This window comes from Sander vitreus, chromosome 19, assembly GCF_031162955.1.
Source record: "Sander vitreus isolate 19-12246 chromosome 19, sanVit1, whole genome shotgun sequence".
In the NCBI taxonomy this organism is placed as follows: domain Eukaryota; kingdom Metazoa; phylum Chordata; class Actinopteri; order Perciformes; family Percidae; genus Sander; species Sander vitreus.
Genome location: NC_135873.1, coordinates 6145736 through 6163300, shown reverse-complemented (window position 1 = coordinate 6163300; position 17565 = coordinate 6145736). Strand labels below are relative to the sequence as shown.

General features: G+C 42.1%; 1 protein-coding gene and 1 long non-coding RNA gene across 8 annotated transcripts in view; one reads left to right on the top strand and one right to left on the bottom strand.

Annotated features, from left to right (window-relative positions):
* The window catches only part of chd3 (chromodomain helicase DNA binding protein 3), a 46709-nt gene that overhangs the window by 6263 nt on the left and 22881 nt on the right, over positions 1-17565 (bottom strand). For 2 of the 6 annotated variants that reach the window (XM_078276233.1, XM_078276235.1), the window contains exons 25-40: positions 17204-17381; positions 16804-16890; positions 16358-16443; positions 15782-15915; positions 15491-15635; positions 14153-14315; positions 13888-14045; positions 12963-13161; positions 12742-12825; positions 12513-12644; positions 11516-11624; positions 10434-10566; positions 7761-7956; positions 5429-5592; positions 4982-5108; positions 343-1996 (exon numbers count right to left, since the gene is read on the bottom strand). In XM_078276233.1, the coding sequence (XP_078132359.1) occupies positions 1734-1996; positions 4982-5108; positions 5429-5592; positions 7761-7956; positions 10434-10566; positions 11516-11624; positions 12513-12644; positions 12742-12825; positions 12963-13161; positions 13888-14045; positions 14153-14315; positions 15491-15635; positions 15782-15915; positions 16358-16443; positions 16804-16890; positions 17204-17381 (2358 nt within the window). In that variant the 3' untranslated portion in view covers positions 343-1733. Of the gene's footprint in view, positions 1-342; positions 1997-2062; positions 2336-4981; positions 5109-5428; positions 5593-7760; positions 7957-10433; positions 10567-11515; positions 11625-12118; positions 12207-12512; positions 12645-12741; positions 12826-12962; positions 13162-13887; positions 14046-14152; positions 14316-15490; positions 15636-15781; positions 15916-16357; positions 16444-16803; positions 16891-17203; positions 17382-17565 lie in introns of those variants that run through there. The other 4 variants (XM_078276236.1, XM_078276238.1, XM_078276237.1 and 1 more) reach the window with 4 other exon arrangements.
* LOC144534349 (uncharacterized) lies at positions 3203-5507 on the top strand. 2 transcript variants are annotated; one of them, XR_013503534.1, is made up of 4 exons: positions 3203-3250; positions 4630-4732; positions 4910-5258; positions 5420-5507. It is a non-coding gene; the product is annotated as an uncharacterized LOC144534349 (long non-coding RNA). The 2 variants fall into 2 exon arrangements; XR_013503533.1 differs by lacking the exon at positions 3203-3250 and adding an exon at positions 3257-3401.

Genomic DNA, 17565 nt, shown 5'->3' with positions numbered 1-17565 from the left:
ATTTTAAACAATACCTAGTTTTGATAAAAACGGCAGTGCTACCATGCACACAAACACTTTTCACACCCATACAGCATTCCTCAACCTTTATACATACAGTACAGTTGTCATTGCAGGCTGCCCCACTGCTACACTTCTCTGGTCTTTATGTCCTTCCGACTTAAAGGGAAATACCACTCAATTTTAGCTTAAACATACTCATACATCCTAGAAAAATTGTGAAACTGATTGTTCACCTCTCTACCTTCCAGAAACGAGGCAGAGGAGTTTGCCCTTCTCTTTAGTCTGGGGTGTCACAAAGTACAGCTCTACTGCACACACACCGAGCTGGAAAAACGATGACACAGTCCAGAGTGTTTTATTTTCTCGGGGATCAGGGGATGTTTTCCAGCGTGGAATCCATCACACCGTCACAAAAAAGAAGCTTGAGGAACGAAAATGTCTCCTCAGGCTTCAAAGTGAGTCTCCCCTTTTTCTTTCAATGACAGATTACAGTCTTTAGCTTTGGGGAAGAGCTGCTCGTAAATACAGATTTGCTGTGATGAGGCTTAAAAACAGGAAATGTGAGTTCAGTGGAGTGATATTCCCCTTTAAGTGACCCCCCACAAAAAAGGTGCAATAGTAAATATGCTTCGTAATACAGTACATACATCTCAATTGGGTCAGAGCAATGTTGCTACTGACTGTTTGACAAAGGCAACGTCTAAGTTGTTTTTTTTTATATCTATGGTTCTTGTTTCTATGCTTGGTTGGACTTAGGAATGCTAGGGCAAAAGAGTTCATGGGAAAAAGTGTTTTAAACTCTTTTTCTTTCTTTCCTTTTTTTTGCAAGATAATCTGAGTTCATCCCTTTTTATTCCAAGTTTGGATTTCATCTGCCTGTACTAAGCAGAATTAAGTTCTTTGCAGGTTTTCAGGTTGTGTGTGAGGTCCACAGTGTATAGATGTATATGCGTGTATGTGTTAGACTGAGAAAGAGAGACTGAGGAGTGAAGGACTGTGGAGGAATGAAGGGAGTACAGGGTCAGAGCGAGGGGACAGGCTTGTTCAGTCAGCCGGTGGATGAAGAATTGATCCGGGGGGAAATCTTTTTCTCCGCAGAGGGAGAAACAGAAAAAAAATCTGTCTGAGGAGTTTTAGAGAGAAAAAAATCCTCCTTTGTTGCATTTTTCTCCATTTCGGCCTTCATATCTGAATTCCTGAAAATCTGTGATTGCATTAACATACAATCTTTTTTCCATCCTTTTACAGTCCAGAAATCTTTCCCTTTCAAAGACAGATTTTGGGGCATTTTTTTCAGTAGTGCCTTTTCTCTTTATTTGAGGATTTGTTTGTTCCAGACAGGTCATTGCTCCCCCCCCCATCTCTCTGCCTCATCCCCCCCACGCATCATTAGTGCTTGATCTCAGAGCCAGCTTTTCACCTCTCCCTTCTTATTGTGACCCTCTCTGCAGTTGATTACTTGTTTTCTTTCAAGTGCCGCCACATCTTTTTACTTTTCATGTGCTCTCATTTTTGCCTCCCGTCCTTATTCGAGCCATCCAGTGAGCTTTACTTCTCCCTTTATATTCCTCACATTCCAGCAGTGTCAAAGTGCTCTGTCCTTGGATCCTTTTGGACTTCCTCTTCATGCATTCAGGTTTTCGTTTCTCCTATCAGCTTTTACTGTTCCGTTTTTTGTTTAATTCCTGGATGTTTTATCCAAATGACCTCTCTCTTCTTTGTGAGTCTCCTCAGGGTTTCTTTGGTCGCCCGTTGCGCGGCAGGTTCTCCACCGTGTTGCTGAGCCGGTACTTGACGATGATGCTGTGCACCGTGGACTTGGGCATCCTCAGCTCCTGCCCGATGGCCCCCTCGGACTTGCCGTCCTTCCAAAGGTCCACCACTCGCTGCCGCTGCACCACATCGTGCTCCTTGGTCTTCTGGCAAGCAGCGTTTGGCCCTCCGACGGCTCCCCAAGCAGCTCCCCCGGTGGCCCCAGCAGCGGCGGCGGCTTCTGTGAGGGCAGACAAGCGGCAGACTGTAGTGGAGACTCGGAGAGGGGAGCAGGATAATGTCACACTTTACTGGTCCCCGTAGGGAATTTAACTTTGCCTCCCTCCTCTGCAGGGAGGTCAGAGGTCAGGGGGGAGCTACTGGAGCTGGCGGGGGTTCATTGTTCTGCTCAAGGACACTTCAGCAGGGCGGCTGCTTGCAGACATGAGGACTTGAACCAGTGTGCTCCACTTGAAGGGCAATCTCCCTAACTTCTACGCCCCTAAAGGGTGAAGTTTTTTATAGAATGTGGGACTCCTTTTAGTGCAGATGGGTAGCTTCCTCATGGCAGTACAGATGGCTGAAACAGGTTTACCAAAATGCAATTAAAGAAATAGTGCAAATGCTGAGATATTGAGACAGCAACAATCCTTCATTGGAGCATTTGGTGTATCATTATATTTTGTAGTTCACAGAGTGCAGCTAAAGCAGTAGATGTGTAGTTTAAAAGTGCCACGGCAGACATGCATATTTCTGGATATGTTTTGTGTACTCAAGTGAGGGAGCTTCTCTCAGGGGAGGGCTATTAATGGAAGCAAGCTAGGAGGTCACGAAATCAGAGAATTGTGTTGTTTTAACTCGGTCCATTTCTCCTGCTCACTTTTTTCCTCCCTGCCGGAGTCTAAAAAGGTCAGGAACCAGCGCGACCCTAATCAAGACCATAAATATGGCCTCATTTGCTGCATGCTTGTGCCCTGCCAGAGTTCAGGGCGTTCAAACTGCACTGAGCTCAGCTCAGCCTGTGCTCAGCTCAGCTCAGCTGCTCGCCGCGAGGCCCCCGCAAGCAAAACCCACGCAGCAACACAACTCGAGCACGACTATTTCTGAACAGCCAGCGCTGGGCCCAGCCCTCCACCGGTTCACAAGTCACAACACGACGTTTACACAACCAAACTCCTTCTGCGGTTTCTGTCCCTCTCAAAATACCTTCGTACAAAGTCCGAATGTTTTCTTGGTACGGCCAGACACAGAGCATAATGACATTTTCAGAGATAGGCCCTGGCTCTCTAAAATGCAATGCTTTTGACAGATGTCTCAGTCTACAATTACATAAATCAAGATACACTGAGTGAAAGGCAGGCCCAGCACTGAGAGAGCTGGGCGTTGTGGTTTTTAGGGCAAAGCTATTGGGGAATATCAGGTTTTACTAGTTATCTCTGCCACATCGCTGCTATCTAAACAGCTCCGAACACGAATACACATGCAGAGCGGTCTGGTGAGCATATGCTGTTACCAAACTAATTACGAGAAAATAAATTCACTAACTGCCGTTGCGCTCTGACAGACTGCAGGCAAGAAGAGTTGGACAAGAGGCCAAAACAGAACAGATTCTTTTTTATGACTTAAATTCTAAATCTTTTAACTCAGTAAGTAATGAGAGCCACAATAGGACTTCACATGAGAAAATAAAGATGCTTGAAAAAGAAAATACTCCTCAGACAGGTTTGATAGCACTCCAGACTGTGCTTTATTGTTGCACAATATGTTGTTACTGCTGAGTATTGGTTTTGAGGTTGGACATGTTAAGAGATGAAAATGCCTTAATATAGCAGTGCAGCACTTTTGTGTTTGATTTTGGTAATGTCTATTTCAGGTGTCTATCTGGCAGCCACATCAGAAAGTCTGCCACAGATGTGTTTTTCCAATATGGAATCCTTTCTGGATTTTTGCAGGTTTCACAACTTAAGCTGCTCAGGGAGATAAAGTGTCTGTTCAAAGTGGTTAAAACAGTGCTGCTTTAGAAGCCATCAGGTAGTTCTTTGCTCCACATATTTAAGGATTAAATTGAAATTTAAGAGTTAAATAACTGCACTCGACCACAGAACTATCGTGGAAAGACATTTCCCAGAGTCAGTAATTTTGATTCTCCTAACTGAATGTTTTTTCCGCAACAACATAACCATATAAAGATGAAATTCATCAGATGATATCTTTAAATAGATGCAACATTGCAAGTTGCCAAGTAATCAAGCCCAGATCTCTGAAGCTGGATTTGTGCGTCTCTGTCAGGGTGTCGTGGAGGCTCTGTAGCTCTGCTGGAGCTGATGTGCACAGAACTGCACGCTGAGGCTACAGAAACCACAAGAACTGTGATTAGCCAGCTTGGTCTGCTTGTTTTCTCTTATAGATTTCTGATCCTGCTAGAGATTGTTGAGGATAAAAAAGAAATTGTACAACAAAACCGAGGTATCCCTCAGTACCTGTCTCCTTTCAGTAATGTTAGATAAAAAAACATTTTGTGATCTAGTAAAGTAATTGTGTGCAGTCCTCCTTGCTGAAATCGTCTAACACAAACTGAACCTAAAGGTGCACTACACTGCTTTAGTATTTCATTTCCACAAAGTTGTGAGACTTGCAAAAGAGGCATTAAAAAGAATATGACATCATCAAGGTTATTTTCCCCTCAAGAGCCGCAGAAGACATTACACCACAGTTTTCACAGGCCGAGTAGTACTCCTCTCATTACTAGTGTCATGTGTAAGATTGTTGGAGTGCCCTTTTAAACATGTTTACTTTCTTCAATTAGCATTTTCTGCTTGATCTAGTAAAGCCATTTCCTGTCCAAATCTTCCCATAATTATCTTCTATCACCAGGTAGAAGACACACAGGGATATACATGGGAATCTTTCACCTCCGCAAGGAAGCAGAAATCTGGCTTAAACTGCCAGCTTGCCAACTGTCAAACAAATCAAACTGGTATGCTTGTGTAAATTATCTTGAATCCTATAATTATGGATGCCTTAATACCTTCTGATCTTACTGACTGGAACACATCCATCTCTCTCTCTCTCTCTCTCTCTCTCGCTCTCTCTCTCTATCTCTCTCTCTCTCTCTCTCTCTCTCTCTCTCTCTCTCTCTCTCACCCACCCACAGAGCACCTGCACTGGCAGGTGAAGACTGAAATGACTCTCACATGACAATGTCAATGGAGCTTCAAACACTGACCTGATATGAAGGATCCGGGCGGCATCTGACTGTAGTTGGCCCCACCCATGTATAGGGCGCTTGGGGGGGCGGGGGTGAAGTGGGCTCCGTAGTTGTGAGGGGTTGCGTAGGGTCCTGGAGGTATGGGCTGCACAAAGGAAGACAAGTGTTCTTTTTGTGCATGTAGGTTGTGATTTATGAAAATAGAGGGTATAACAATAAGACAAACCACTTTTAAGTTATGTAAGCTGACAAAAGAAATCTGCTGACTAAACGGTTGTGAAGTGAAAATCCACAGGTGGGTGACAAGATAATAGGCCCCGTCTTTTCATTGGCCGTCCTCCATCTATTAGTTTTCCACTGAATGCAGGCAGCTCGAGCAGGTTTCAACTTGTGAATGTGTGTGTGTGTGTGTGTGTGTGTGTGTGTGTGTGTGTGTGTGTGTGTGTGTGTGTGCAGGCTGCTAACCGGGGGCGTGTGCGTCTCAGTGCCCTTGCTGGCCAGTCGGCTGAGGATGCTCCTCTCGGACATTTGCAGACGGGCGGCGATGGGTGGGACTCTGGACAGCGTGGCCGGTAGCCGGGTCACGTCGGCCTTCATGTCACTCAGCAGCTCCTCCAGCTGGTTCAACACTGCAATGACAACAACAAACATCAACAACTACTACTACGTGTTCACTTCTAAACCATATTTTCACATTTTAGCTTCTACTTCCTGCTTCTTTTGCGCCTCTTATTAATCATTTGATACTTTATTTGGATACTTTATTGATTAATGCAGAAAATAGTGTCGGTTTCCTTCTGAAGGTTGAGGCTCAGGAGCTGGTTTGTATTTAGTTACTTCAGTAACAACACTGGAAAGTAAAGAAAGGGTTATATTATTCCATTCCATTTGTGTCCAGGGTCACTATAACTCAAGAAACCGTTGAGATTGACAACTTCTGCACACACACAAAAAAAACAAAAATTGTCTTCCTAGTTCTTTATAAGGTTGTTATTAGTTATATTATCTTTTACAGGGTCTATTAATAGTATTTTCTCATCTTAACAAAGTTTTTGGGGCTTTATAATTCCAAAAAAAAGCCCATTACCCGTTCTATTTTTACAAGAGATTTCTTTTCCCATCCTTTATTTTCTTGTCACTCCATCCCACGTGAAATTAATCACCGATAAGAAACTAGCAGAGTCACTTTGCAATATGATAAATATGCTTTAAGCATTTGTTTAGTTCAACATTGTTACATGCACAAACACAAGACATAAACTAGAACAGTAGTGCACTGAGCATGTTATCATTTCGACAGAACAATATGAACATGGACAGACTTGCCAGGGAGCCAGTGAGGAAATGTTTGGAGTTATCGCTTAACAGTGTGTAAGCTTATCTGCTTGGCTTTACTAAAGTCAGCTTCAGGCAGAGTGATATGGTCTCTGCAGGAAGGAAGACTGATTGCACAACAGCTGAGAGATGTGTTGATGTGTTTCTCTCTTCTATTCTACGCCTGTGATTATCTGTTTGCCAATCTCTCCCACTTTGTCTAAATCTGCCTGCCTGTCTCTGTTTAAATGAGTTTGTTTTTTTATAAACTGTACAGACAGATACAGAAGAATAGAGTTTTAACCAGGGGCGTTTCTAGGACTTGAGGACGTTTGGGGCTTAGCCCAGACCCATTTAAACCAACTGAATGTAATGCACGCAGAGCAGATCACAAAAACGTTTGGCTTGCCCAGCTTGTTAATAGCCAGTGTATGTCATTTCAGCTGCCCAGAACATTTTGAGCATTAAACACTTAATTTCCTGCATTCTGGTGAATTGTTATCACCTATTTCTAACTTTTTCTGCATCAATTTATTCTGGAAATATCTTTATTTATGTAAAGGGCAACATAGGTGTGTTATAATTCACAATATAAAAACATAATGGAATATAATGCAGTAAGGCTCTCAGGCATTCTGTATTTCTTTTCAAATATTTATTCTCCTGTAGATCAACTTTTCTCATGTAATGTTATCTCTGCCACATGTAGGCATGATGTACTCCTCCCTCCTCTTTTGTTGATGAAGAAACCTTTTTAATGTGCATGTGGCATGTGGCACTTGGTCATGTGAATGAAACATGAATTCATTTTAATTAATTAATAAACCCCTGGACTGTAATATTTCAGATGTGTTTCAACAAGATTTCTGCTCATGTTCATAACATTCTGCACATTCAAAATATAACTCATCCCATCTGTGTTCTCTGGCTTTGGAGGAGTTGGAATAGTTTGAGAAAAAGAAATATTACGAATTAAGAATATAGTCACAATATTTCAGGAAATAATCTACCTGCACCATAGTCTGCTGTGCATTACGTGATTGCTCTGCTGATACGGTAGATCTCAGAGCTTCTGACAGACACAGAGCCCTGTATGAGACTCTGGTCTCTGAATGAGACAAAGTTTAGGGAAGCGGCTGAACACTGCTTCACGGGGCGGTGCGACACATCTGCCGCAGCATGTCAACAGCAGAGCACGTCCTTTATGATTACCTGAAGCTGCACAGACCACGGAAGTCGCGCTGCTCGTCTTTTTTTTTTTTTACAGAGAGAGTGGACACAAAGCCACGCACAGGTCTGCTTCAGAGCTCTGTGTGTTTGAGTCTGAACCATAGACTGTAAATACGTCACGTCAAAGTATTGCCACCTAAACACTGTGTTGCCTACATTTAAAATTACATACAGGGCTGAGGCCCTGGAAAAATGACCTGGCGACGCTGATGGTTTTAACTCTAATTATTGGTCTCATCCCATTATCCCTGACCTTTGTGCAGGACAGCGTTGGCTGGCTTGTTGCCTGCCAGCGACTCCTTGCTGAGATGCTGGTGTGACTCCGCCAGGCACTCCACCTCTGTAAAGCGCGCATTGAGCGCCATGGCCGGGTGGCTGGGGTCCTGGGTCATGTTCAGGTAGGCCGCCCGTCGCAACTGCTCCTCTATCACCAGCGCCTGCTCCAACAGCTGGAGGATAAGAGGGTCATACTGATGTCAAGTAGAAGTGAACCACAATCATTCACTTCTCTTTTTTTGTTGTACTGTAATTTCATTGCAAACGTTTGGTCAGATTTTATGTATGTCTGTTTCAACTACAAACCGGGGAGCACATATTACGTGACTGTTCAAGATGTAATAATGTATTTTCAATATAAACAATATGTTCATCAATATCAATATAAACGGAATACATTTTCAGTATTCGGATCTTTAGAAGTTGTTTCTGTGAGCAGTCAAAGGTCCGTACCAAACACTGGTGTTTATTTTAGCAAATAGGGTGACTTTATGAGACACTATTTATTGTTGTGATTTATACTAATATGTCAAATATCTATCTTGCTAAGAAAAAAAAAAAGTATAAACAGCAGGAGAATGAGAGAGATACACCAATTATTTCTTATGCAGGGTTAGTGATAACAGAAGAGCTCGGTATCTTCTCGGTAGTAGATTCTTGCACACTGCATTCAAGACATTTAATAGACAATAAGACAATCAGTGCATCTAGCAATACGTCTAATGAAAGAACTAAATTCCCTTACAACACGAGCTACTTGGTGAAAAAAGAATCTGCTTCAAAAACACTAACTGAATTGTATGTTACATTTCATTTAAACAGACAGAAATTACAACACAGGGCTTAAAAGCTCTGATAATTCTGATTCTTCCCTTTGTTTGCAACCTACACTTATTATATTCTGTCTGAAAACTGCTCCAATATTCTTTCTTGGTTAGCATGGTGACAATAATGCAAGCACTTTAAGGGAAATAGAGCTTCATACAGTGATTTAGTTGTTTGTGTGTTGTCCAGTAAAACAAAAAGTGGTTATTTGTTGTAAACGTGTTGCAAAGAAATGTCGTGTTACACAACCAATTACAACTAAAAACATACTAAGGATCATTTTGTGTGAAAGAGATTTATTTTGTGCTGTCTTGTGCATTCTTGATGGCAGATTTACAAAAAAACTCCAATAATTTAACGAGAGAGATAACGAGAAATGTTTAAGAGACAGAGATACAGTAAATGAGGATGTTGAGGGCAGGATCTGAAACATGTGAGCCGCTCAAAAACAGGATGAGAGCTGTTCCAGAAATGCAGCGGTCAGCAACACCATCCAGCCAAAATGTGGGTCTAGGGGCATCTGTCATCCAACCATCAAACAAGTCAGGTGATGGAAGACACTGAAATGTTCCTAAAATAGTTTGTTTGCATAGAAGTAGGGCTGGCACCGAAATGTGTCTGTAGCACAGAGTATTGAAAACTGTCAAGTCCTGAAAGTTGGCTTTCAATGGCTAGTCATAGTTCAAATTTAATTGAAATCTAAATTTTGCCAATTATTTTTTTTGGGGCATTTTAAGGCCTTTATTTGTACAAGACAGCTGTTGACATGAAGAGGGAGAGAGAGGGGGGGAATGACATGCAGCAAAGGGCCGCAGGTCGGAGTCGAACCCGCGGCCGCTGCGTCGAGGAGTAAACCTCTATATATGGGCACCCGCTCTACCGGGTGAGCTATCCAGGCGCCCAAAGTTCTTGTTTTTAATGTTTGAGAACATTTGGTTCTTTTGTTAATGAAAAAAAAGGGTTTCTGTAGAGAAACATGTTTATATTTCTCAGGTACTAGAAAAAATATCATTATGTTATTGGTACAGAAAAAAAATCAATAAAATTATAGATGCTCCACAGCAATGGTTGAGGCCAAGCATTTTGAGGAGGAAAAGGAAAAAAGTGAATGGAGAAGAGGAAGAAGATAAAAATGGCAAATACAAGAGGGTTCTGTCAGCAGAAGTGCCACACGCAGACATTCCTGCTCCTCACGTTGAGTATGCCCAAGGGTCTTCTAACATTAAAATATCTCGGATTTGATGTGCCTTCGATCCCCACAGTATAATGCCAGAGTACACCTAGGACACAAACTAATGAGCTGAGCATTTCAGTTAAAAAATTGTATTTGCAATGAAACATTAATTAAAACACTGTTAAAATAAATCTACAGTGACCTTAAAATGTTGTGAAAAAAACATCAAAGATTTAGTTTGCAAGAAATTGCCGTATTTGTTTACACTACTATATACAGTAAAACGTTTTAATGTACTGTGGGCTAAATTTTTGATAAATCGAAAATTCTGAATGGAAAATTTGTGGAAGACAGCGTGGAGATGAATTCCTAAAGATTGGTGTCAGTATAGCCAAAAATGTGTGAGGAGATAGGTTTAAGAAGTTCTGCAGTTTTTGAAAAGAAAGTAGATTGCTACTGGGTAAAAGCAGGGCAAAGTTTCTGCTCTATTGGGGCTACAGTTTGACTCTGACTGATAAGTTTGGCACAGGACTGGACTGTGTGCAAAGCTTGGTGACTTTCGTGCATGGGAACAAGGATTTCTTAGGAGGAAGAATAAATAAATCTGGTGCCTCCACTTCTGAAAGTCAAGTTGTAGACGTCTTGTCTTACCTTGAAGCGTCGAGCCAGGAACTTGTTCTTCATCTCCAGGAAGTTGCCTTTGTTCGCCTGCGATTTGAAAGGCTCGTTGACGATGGCAAACTGGGGGTCATTCTGGATGTCCTGCCACCGGGCGTAGCCATGACTGGCACAAGAGTCAAGGGTCATGTAACACTTTTGGGTAAGAGGCAGTGTGAAGCAGCACTGTGTGGTAAAAGTAACAATGAAGCTAAACACAAAAGGTTTTCAGATTATTTCTCCAATGGAAAAGTTATGAAGCACATAGGAATTAAGTAGTAGAAATAGTTTGACATTTTGGGAAATACACCAATTCACATTCTTTGCAAGAGTTAGGCGAGAAGACCTATGCCACTCCATTCAATAGAAAGTTATAGCCAGCAGCAAGTTAGCTTTGCTTACCATAAAGACTGGAAACAGCTAACCTGCCTCTAGGTAACAAAATCCACCTACCAGGACCTTTAAAGACCACTAATTTGCATGCTGTAACTCATTACAACTAAAAAGTTCACAAACAAAAATGTAAAAACAACCATATGTATCCTTGGGAGGCTATTTTGAACTTTGGACAGAGCCAGGCTAGCTGTTTCCCCCCGCCTCCACTTTATGCCAAGTTTAGAAACAGACATGAGAGTGGTATCAATCTGACCCTTAAAGGAAGCAAATGTTGAGCCCAAAATGTTGAGCTATTCCTTTAAGCAGAACATTGTTTTTTGACAGGGATTCATTTCATCTTCTTAAAACACAACATTGCAGTTATTTTAGCACAAATAGGCCCTAGGCAGCTTCTGAAACAAATAATTTCTTCCCTTTTATTTCAGTCTAACTAGGCCTCATGATTAACTTGCAGAATAATGAAAACAGTCTAATGTGAATGCTGCATGCAGCATGGCCTAATTACCATAATAGAGGGAACAACATGAACTAAATGACCCACTACATTGGCTTCCAGCAGACACAGTTTGCTGTTTACCGAGCTCTGGCTGGCTTGTTGACTTATTACGCTGGGCTTCTGCCGGCTTATAGAAAAATAAACACATTGGGGTCATCGCTCGGGCAACTGCCGTCAAGGATACATCACGATTCCCGCCAGCAGCCAGAAGTCGTGTCGGCGGTGCCAGATCTCGTTCATCTTCCCCGAGGAGATGGCAGCTCGCTCCTCATTCTGCCAGAGAGTGTGCAGCTCTGTGGGGTGAATCCAACACAAGCTAAAAATGGTGCTGGTCTCAAAGTGCTTAGCTAGCTGAAACCTGGCTGCAGGTGTTTCCACGGCACAAAGAGCTTTTCTGGGTTTGTGTTCAATGTGGAGATCATTTTGGCTTTTGTACCTAAGCTCTGGAAAGCAAGGGGAATGTTTTTCTGTTTTAGTTGGGAGTTTGATGTTGTTTAGACTGCTTAGTCACTTGTTTGGACTAGCTATTAAGTTATTTTCACCTTTTCACCTTTCTCTCCTTAGCTTTCAGGGATTCTCTAGTAATTTTACATAAGAAAAAAAAATCTTCCCAATCTTAAAATGCAAGTGTCTATGCTATTACATTTATGTTTTGAATCATTTTGATAGTTATTTGTGTATCTAATGAATGGGGATGCAGTTCTTGCACCCTTCCCAGGTGTTATCACTTCCACCTTAGCAAGAGGCTATTGTTGTGTTCATGTCATATCTGAGTTCCAATAATTACCAGTTTCTGACGTTCTTGTCAACATCCAAGTCAAAATTGTGACTGGGAAACTCAGGTTTTTCTGATAGCTCCAATACATCCAACTTAACTGTTAATAAAATAGAAGTAGTCATTTTTAGGGATACTTTATAAAAATAATAATAATAAAATAATATAATTGTCTTTCTGATTGGCAAACCTGCTGATAACTAGTTGACCACCTAAAATGCCCATAATGAATGTTGAAGAAGTAAACATAGCTGGTTAAAGTTGTTAAAAGAGATGAAGTACAGTGAAGTTAGGGAAAGTTACCTAAGTGCCCTACGTAGAATCCTAAAATGCCTTCCTGTACGTACACTACCACATAGACCAGCTGAATCTATTCCACAACCACTGCAGGTAAATCAGTACTGACCGGTGAAGCCCCCGTCTGCGATGTTGAACATAAAGCGAGGTCGCTCAATGGGAGGCCTCCCGTTACCCTTGGGCGCATCCTCCCTTGCTGCTCTGACTTCTTTCCCAGCATCCTTTTCACCTTTGACTTCCTCTGTTTTTGAGTAAGACAGCAAAGATATCTATTAGCAAAAAAACTTTTTGCTTGTGTATTTATGGCAGCTTACTATCACAGACCGTGAAGCGTATACCTTTCTTCACATCAGACACCTCGGTCTTATCCTTTGCATCAGTCGTTTCAGTTGCTGTGAGTGTCTCCTCCCCCAGCTTTTCTCCTTTTGCAGGAAAAAAACCCCATTTAATTAGCAAGGACTTGTAACATTACTCCACACAAACCTTCTTCGTCTGTTTGTGCACGTCGGATTTGATCTTACTGACTTCTCAAGTTTCTTTTCTGTGTTTTTGTTTTTACCTGATTTCTCTTCTTTGACCTCTGTGTCTTGTTTTTTCTCTTCTTTACTCTCCTCTTGTACCTTTTTCTCCTCTGTTGTGGCAGCTGAAGTGTCAGTTGTTTCCTTCTTCTCCTCTTTTTTCATGTCGCTGTCCTCTTTGCCTTCGTTTTTTTGACTAGGGGATGCATTTTGGGATGTGTCTCTTGTCGTGGAGGAAAGCTATGGAAAGTAACACAATATGCCATCACTTACTGAGTCGTTTTTCTTGTTGTGTATCTTCAAATGTCAAGCTTCTACAGAACTGAAAAAACTGAATTCAATCATTATTCATTTTCATTCCTTTTATTACGTTCACATCTTATTGTACTTCATTAAACAGACCACATCAGTGTATTTGTATGTTGTAGCCTTTTTGCTACTAATTCCATATACTTAACATTTTGGATGACTATTTTCCAGAGCATGTTGTAGAGGTTTTGTTTTTCTTTTTTCTACCTTACAGGCAGACTCCATTGATTTTTACATGATGTGAAAATGCCGCTATAATTCAACTGAAAGTATGGATTATTTGAACTCTGCACTCATTGCCATGCAATACGAATGTAGGATTGGATTTTAAAGCTGTATGAAAGTCAACAGAAACCGACTGGAAGGAAGAAAACCATTTAAAAAAACAATGGCATGCATTGGAGAATTGTTTAAAGTAATGTAAAGTCTATGGGAATTGGAGAAAAATGCATGCAAAAAAACAGGTACATGTGTGTGTGTGTGACTTAAAAGGAGGCCTAAAACTATTTTTAAAGAATACTGCACATCTTACATAAGATGCAAAAATCAGAACTCTATATGAAAATAGAAAAGAAAAAATGAATTGGCTGATGAAGAAGACACTAACTGGCCTCTGAAAACCACAGTATGTAGGTGTTTTAGCTAACAGTGTCCCACCTCTTCAGGCTCTGCAGTCCTGTTGCTGTCCACCTCTTTCCCCTCATCCTTTTCTTTCTCCTTCGCTTTCTCTTTGTCAGACTGGGCCTCGCCTTCCTCTTTGTCCTTCTCTCCCTCTTTTCCGTTCTTTTCCAGCTTGTCTGATGGAGCAGGGGTCGCTGCACATAAACAATATGGGTAGATTAATCTCTAACTGTATCTGGTGCCCTTTACACGGAGTGCCCCCTGCTGGATCTGGTGAATGTGGCCGTGTAGGTTTGGTTACCTGGCTCTGAGGTACAAGGTGTGTTGTTATAGCTGGCTTCGGGGGTGGGCGTGGTGGTCTTCACGGCAGGAGAGGAGGCCCTGGAGGAGGATTTGTTTATGATGACCTCAGGCTTGAGCTCTGGAAGGCTCCACCGCCCGTTGATGTGCTCAAACTCCTGGATCTGGACACAAAACACTCAGCAAAATAAAAAAAGCTTGGCACACGTTCACTTTACCTAATACCACCTTATTTAAACTCACCACCCACATGCCCTGCTCGCCAGGCAGTAAATCATACATTCCCCCTGGCATAGATAGCAGATCGGGATGTCAGCAGGTTTCAACAAGTTGGACTGAAAACTGGATTGGAGATGTTTGGATAAATCCAAGTAAACTAGCAGGAGTAACCAGAACATCTTTCAAGATGTCATGGTTGATTTCTTCATTAGAAAAAGACATCTGACATTTTATTTTCAGTAATTAGCTCTCTATATACCAGTGTACCAGTGTACACATGAGGGATTCACAGGATGTACTGTATGTAATCCAGTTTTAGTATTTTCAAATTTTTTTTTTAAATGTTGATTTCCACTCTCCATCATATTAGAAGTTACTGCTAATGTAAACTGGGGTGGCTTTTATTGTAGTCTCGCTTCCCTCCTCCACAACGCTGTGAAAGAGGGTCTGGCTAGTCCACACATCATTCCGGGATGGGAGAAAAACGTGCTCTGGTTTATTGGCATTTCTTTAAACCAATCACAATCGCCATGGGCGGCGCTAAGCTCCGCACGGTGCCGCTGCAAAATAGCCTCAGGAAGGAGCTTGTTGTGGTGGAACATGTATACGTTCAAAAGTTGTTTTAGTCGTGCAACAGAAAACTCAGATTGGACAGATAGTCTAGCTAGCTGTCTGGATTTACCCTGCAGAGATCTGAGGAGCAGTTAACCAGAGTCCTCACAAATCCACCAGTTTAAAATTACAACACAAAGAAAGCAGAAGGAAACAGACATCGCCGATAAGACATGCATCCGGCGGAATTTCCTGCGGCACCGGAGCAATCCCAGAAGTGGAACGTCGAGGATATAGACTACTTTTATTGTGAGGCGATCACAGGAAACGCAATGCATTTGTCACAGAGGTTAGCACTGACAGCCATCGTTCATAAAACGTGTCTACAAAACAGCAGCCTATTTTAGCATTTTTCGTGAGCTGCTCGAGGATTTTGTTACCATGGTAACCACAGGTGTCGCAAAATCAACCAGGACAGGAATGTTGCAGATTACAACTTTGCGTGTCATATCTTGCTTCATTCACCGCATTTGTCTTGATTAAGGAAGGCGAACAGCATTGGTCTGACCTTCTTCTTGACGAGAGACATGACGCCGATGCGGGTGAGGACTGGCTGGCGACACAGGCCCTCCCTCGGCACACCATCTGCGAACGTCTCCGCCCCGTCAGCCACTGGCTCGCATAAGTGACGCATGAAGAGAGACACGTAAGCTCTGGCAGAGAAGGAGAAGAAGAAGAAGAAGAAGAAGAAGAAGAAGAAGAAGAAGAAGAAGAAGAAGAGAAATATATGGTTAAAGGACGGATAGAAATGGAGAAAGAATGCATCTAAACAATTTCAATCAATACAGTTTTTCCTTACTTGAATTCTTTCTCAGTCTTGCCCCTGAGGTCTCTGACCAGCCACTGAGAGGAGAAAGCGTCCTGAGACGGCATCCCCCAGCGCATCACTGCGTTCAGGAAAGCCTTTCGCTGGCGTGTGTTAAAGCCCAGCACCTATCGAAATTACAGTATATTTTTCCTGAGTGAAGCTGGCACTGTCTGGGCAGTGGAAATAGTGTTGGTCTGTTAAAATGTATCTCTGCATTGTTATTTTTTCTGGAAGACTTTAAATGAGAATGTCAGGATGAGAAAACTTAATTCTCCCAAGGCCTTCTTAGAATAGGTCTGACTGCCTAATAACACTAAAATAAACTTTGAATCCTCGCTTGGAACAATGCAGACCATTTATACAAGTCCACCATTATCACGATGATAAATGAGCTTGGAAGGTACAGAGTTGCTGGAGATGTAATAGCCTTGCTGCCATCATCGATTTAAGATTGTTAGAAAAATATCTAAGAGTGCCAGTTCAATTTACAACAAAGCTGACAGATTCCAGTAATATCACATAACACACAAAATGAAAGAAGAATTGGTTCAAGAGAGTTGTACAAACCTCAAGGTTGCCTCCCACTCTGGCCAAAAGAGGAGGCAGAGGTTTATCCTTCTCATTCCTCAACTGGCGACGTGATTGCCGTCGACCTGCAGGTAACAGGAGGCAACAGAAAGAATGGTGAAAATACACAGAGGGGGGAGGATTTTGCAAACTTGCAGTCTTCTTGAAATGTACAGTTAGTATTTCATCAGTACATCAACCAAGAATCAAAAATCTCTGAAATGCTTCAAGCGTTTTCCTCTAACTGAATTCACGGGTGATTGGCGGTTTGCGTTTTTTGGCAATCTAACGTGTTCGACTGCCAGGCAACTGTTACAACTAAATCAATTTCAACTTGTAATTCAACACAGACCTGAGCATGTGTGAGTGTGTTCCAACAGGCATCTTTCATCGTTCATGAGGAGCGCTGCTCGGTTTGATGTCTTTTTTATTTTATCTCTCCTTACCTTCTGGCCGGTCATCAAAGTCCTCGTCCTCCTCCTCGGAGCCCACTGAGTACTCGGACTGGTTATCTGAAATGTCAGCATGCCACTCTGAAACAGCACATGGTGGTCTGTCAATAGGCCAGGCCCATTCACTTCCACTGTGCAAGCAATAACTCAGACAGAAGACATAAAATCCTACTTTATACTATGATATTAAGATTAGAATAAGAAACATAGTCAATCGTAACAATAAATAAAAAATAGTCTTACTTTCAGAAATCATTCATAGGATCATGTGAAAGAGGATTCATTTTTAAACCCAGGGTTTGATTTAAAGCAATTTACAAGAGTTTACTCAGCTTCCTTGAGCTTTTTTGAGACTACCAGGTCCATATAGCACCGGTCCAAACCCGGTCCCTACCTTGGTCTTCCTGTGCAGCATCGTTGTAGTTGACAGGCTTGCGGTTCCTCTTGCCTTTGCCCAGTTTGCTCGCCAGGTCCTCTTGTTGCTGCTCGTAGTGATGCCGCAACAGTTTTTCCCAATAATCCGGATCCACGTTCTCCTCCTGTTTGATGATCTCCCGCTCGATCTCCTCGATCTGGAGCAGCAGAAAAGTACATGGCAGTTACAACTCTTCTCAAATAGATTACATTATTTGCAGACTTCCCTGCAAAGATCAAATGTCTCCAAAATGTTGTTGTGATTGTGGTTATCAGTCACATTACTACAACATATGTGCATTTTCAGTACATGCACGCTGAAAAAAGGCTTAGGAAAATGAT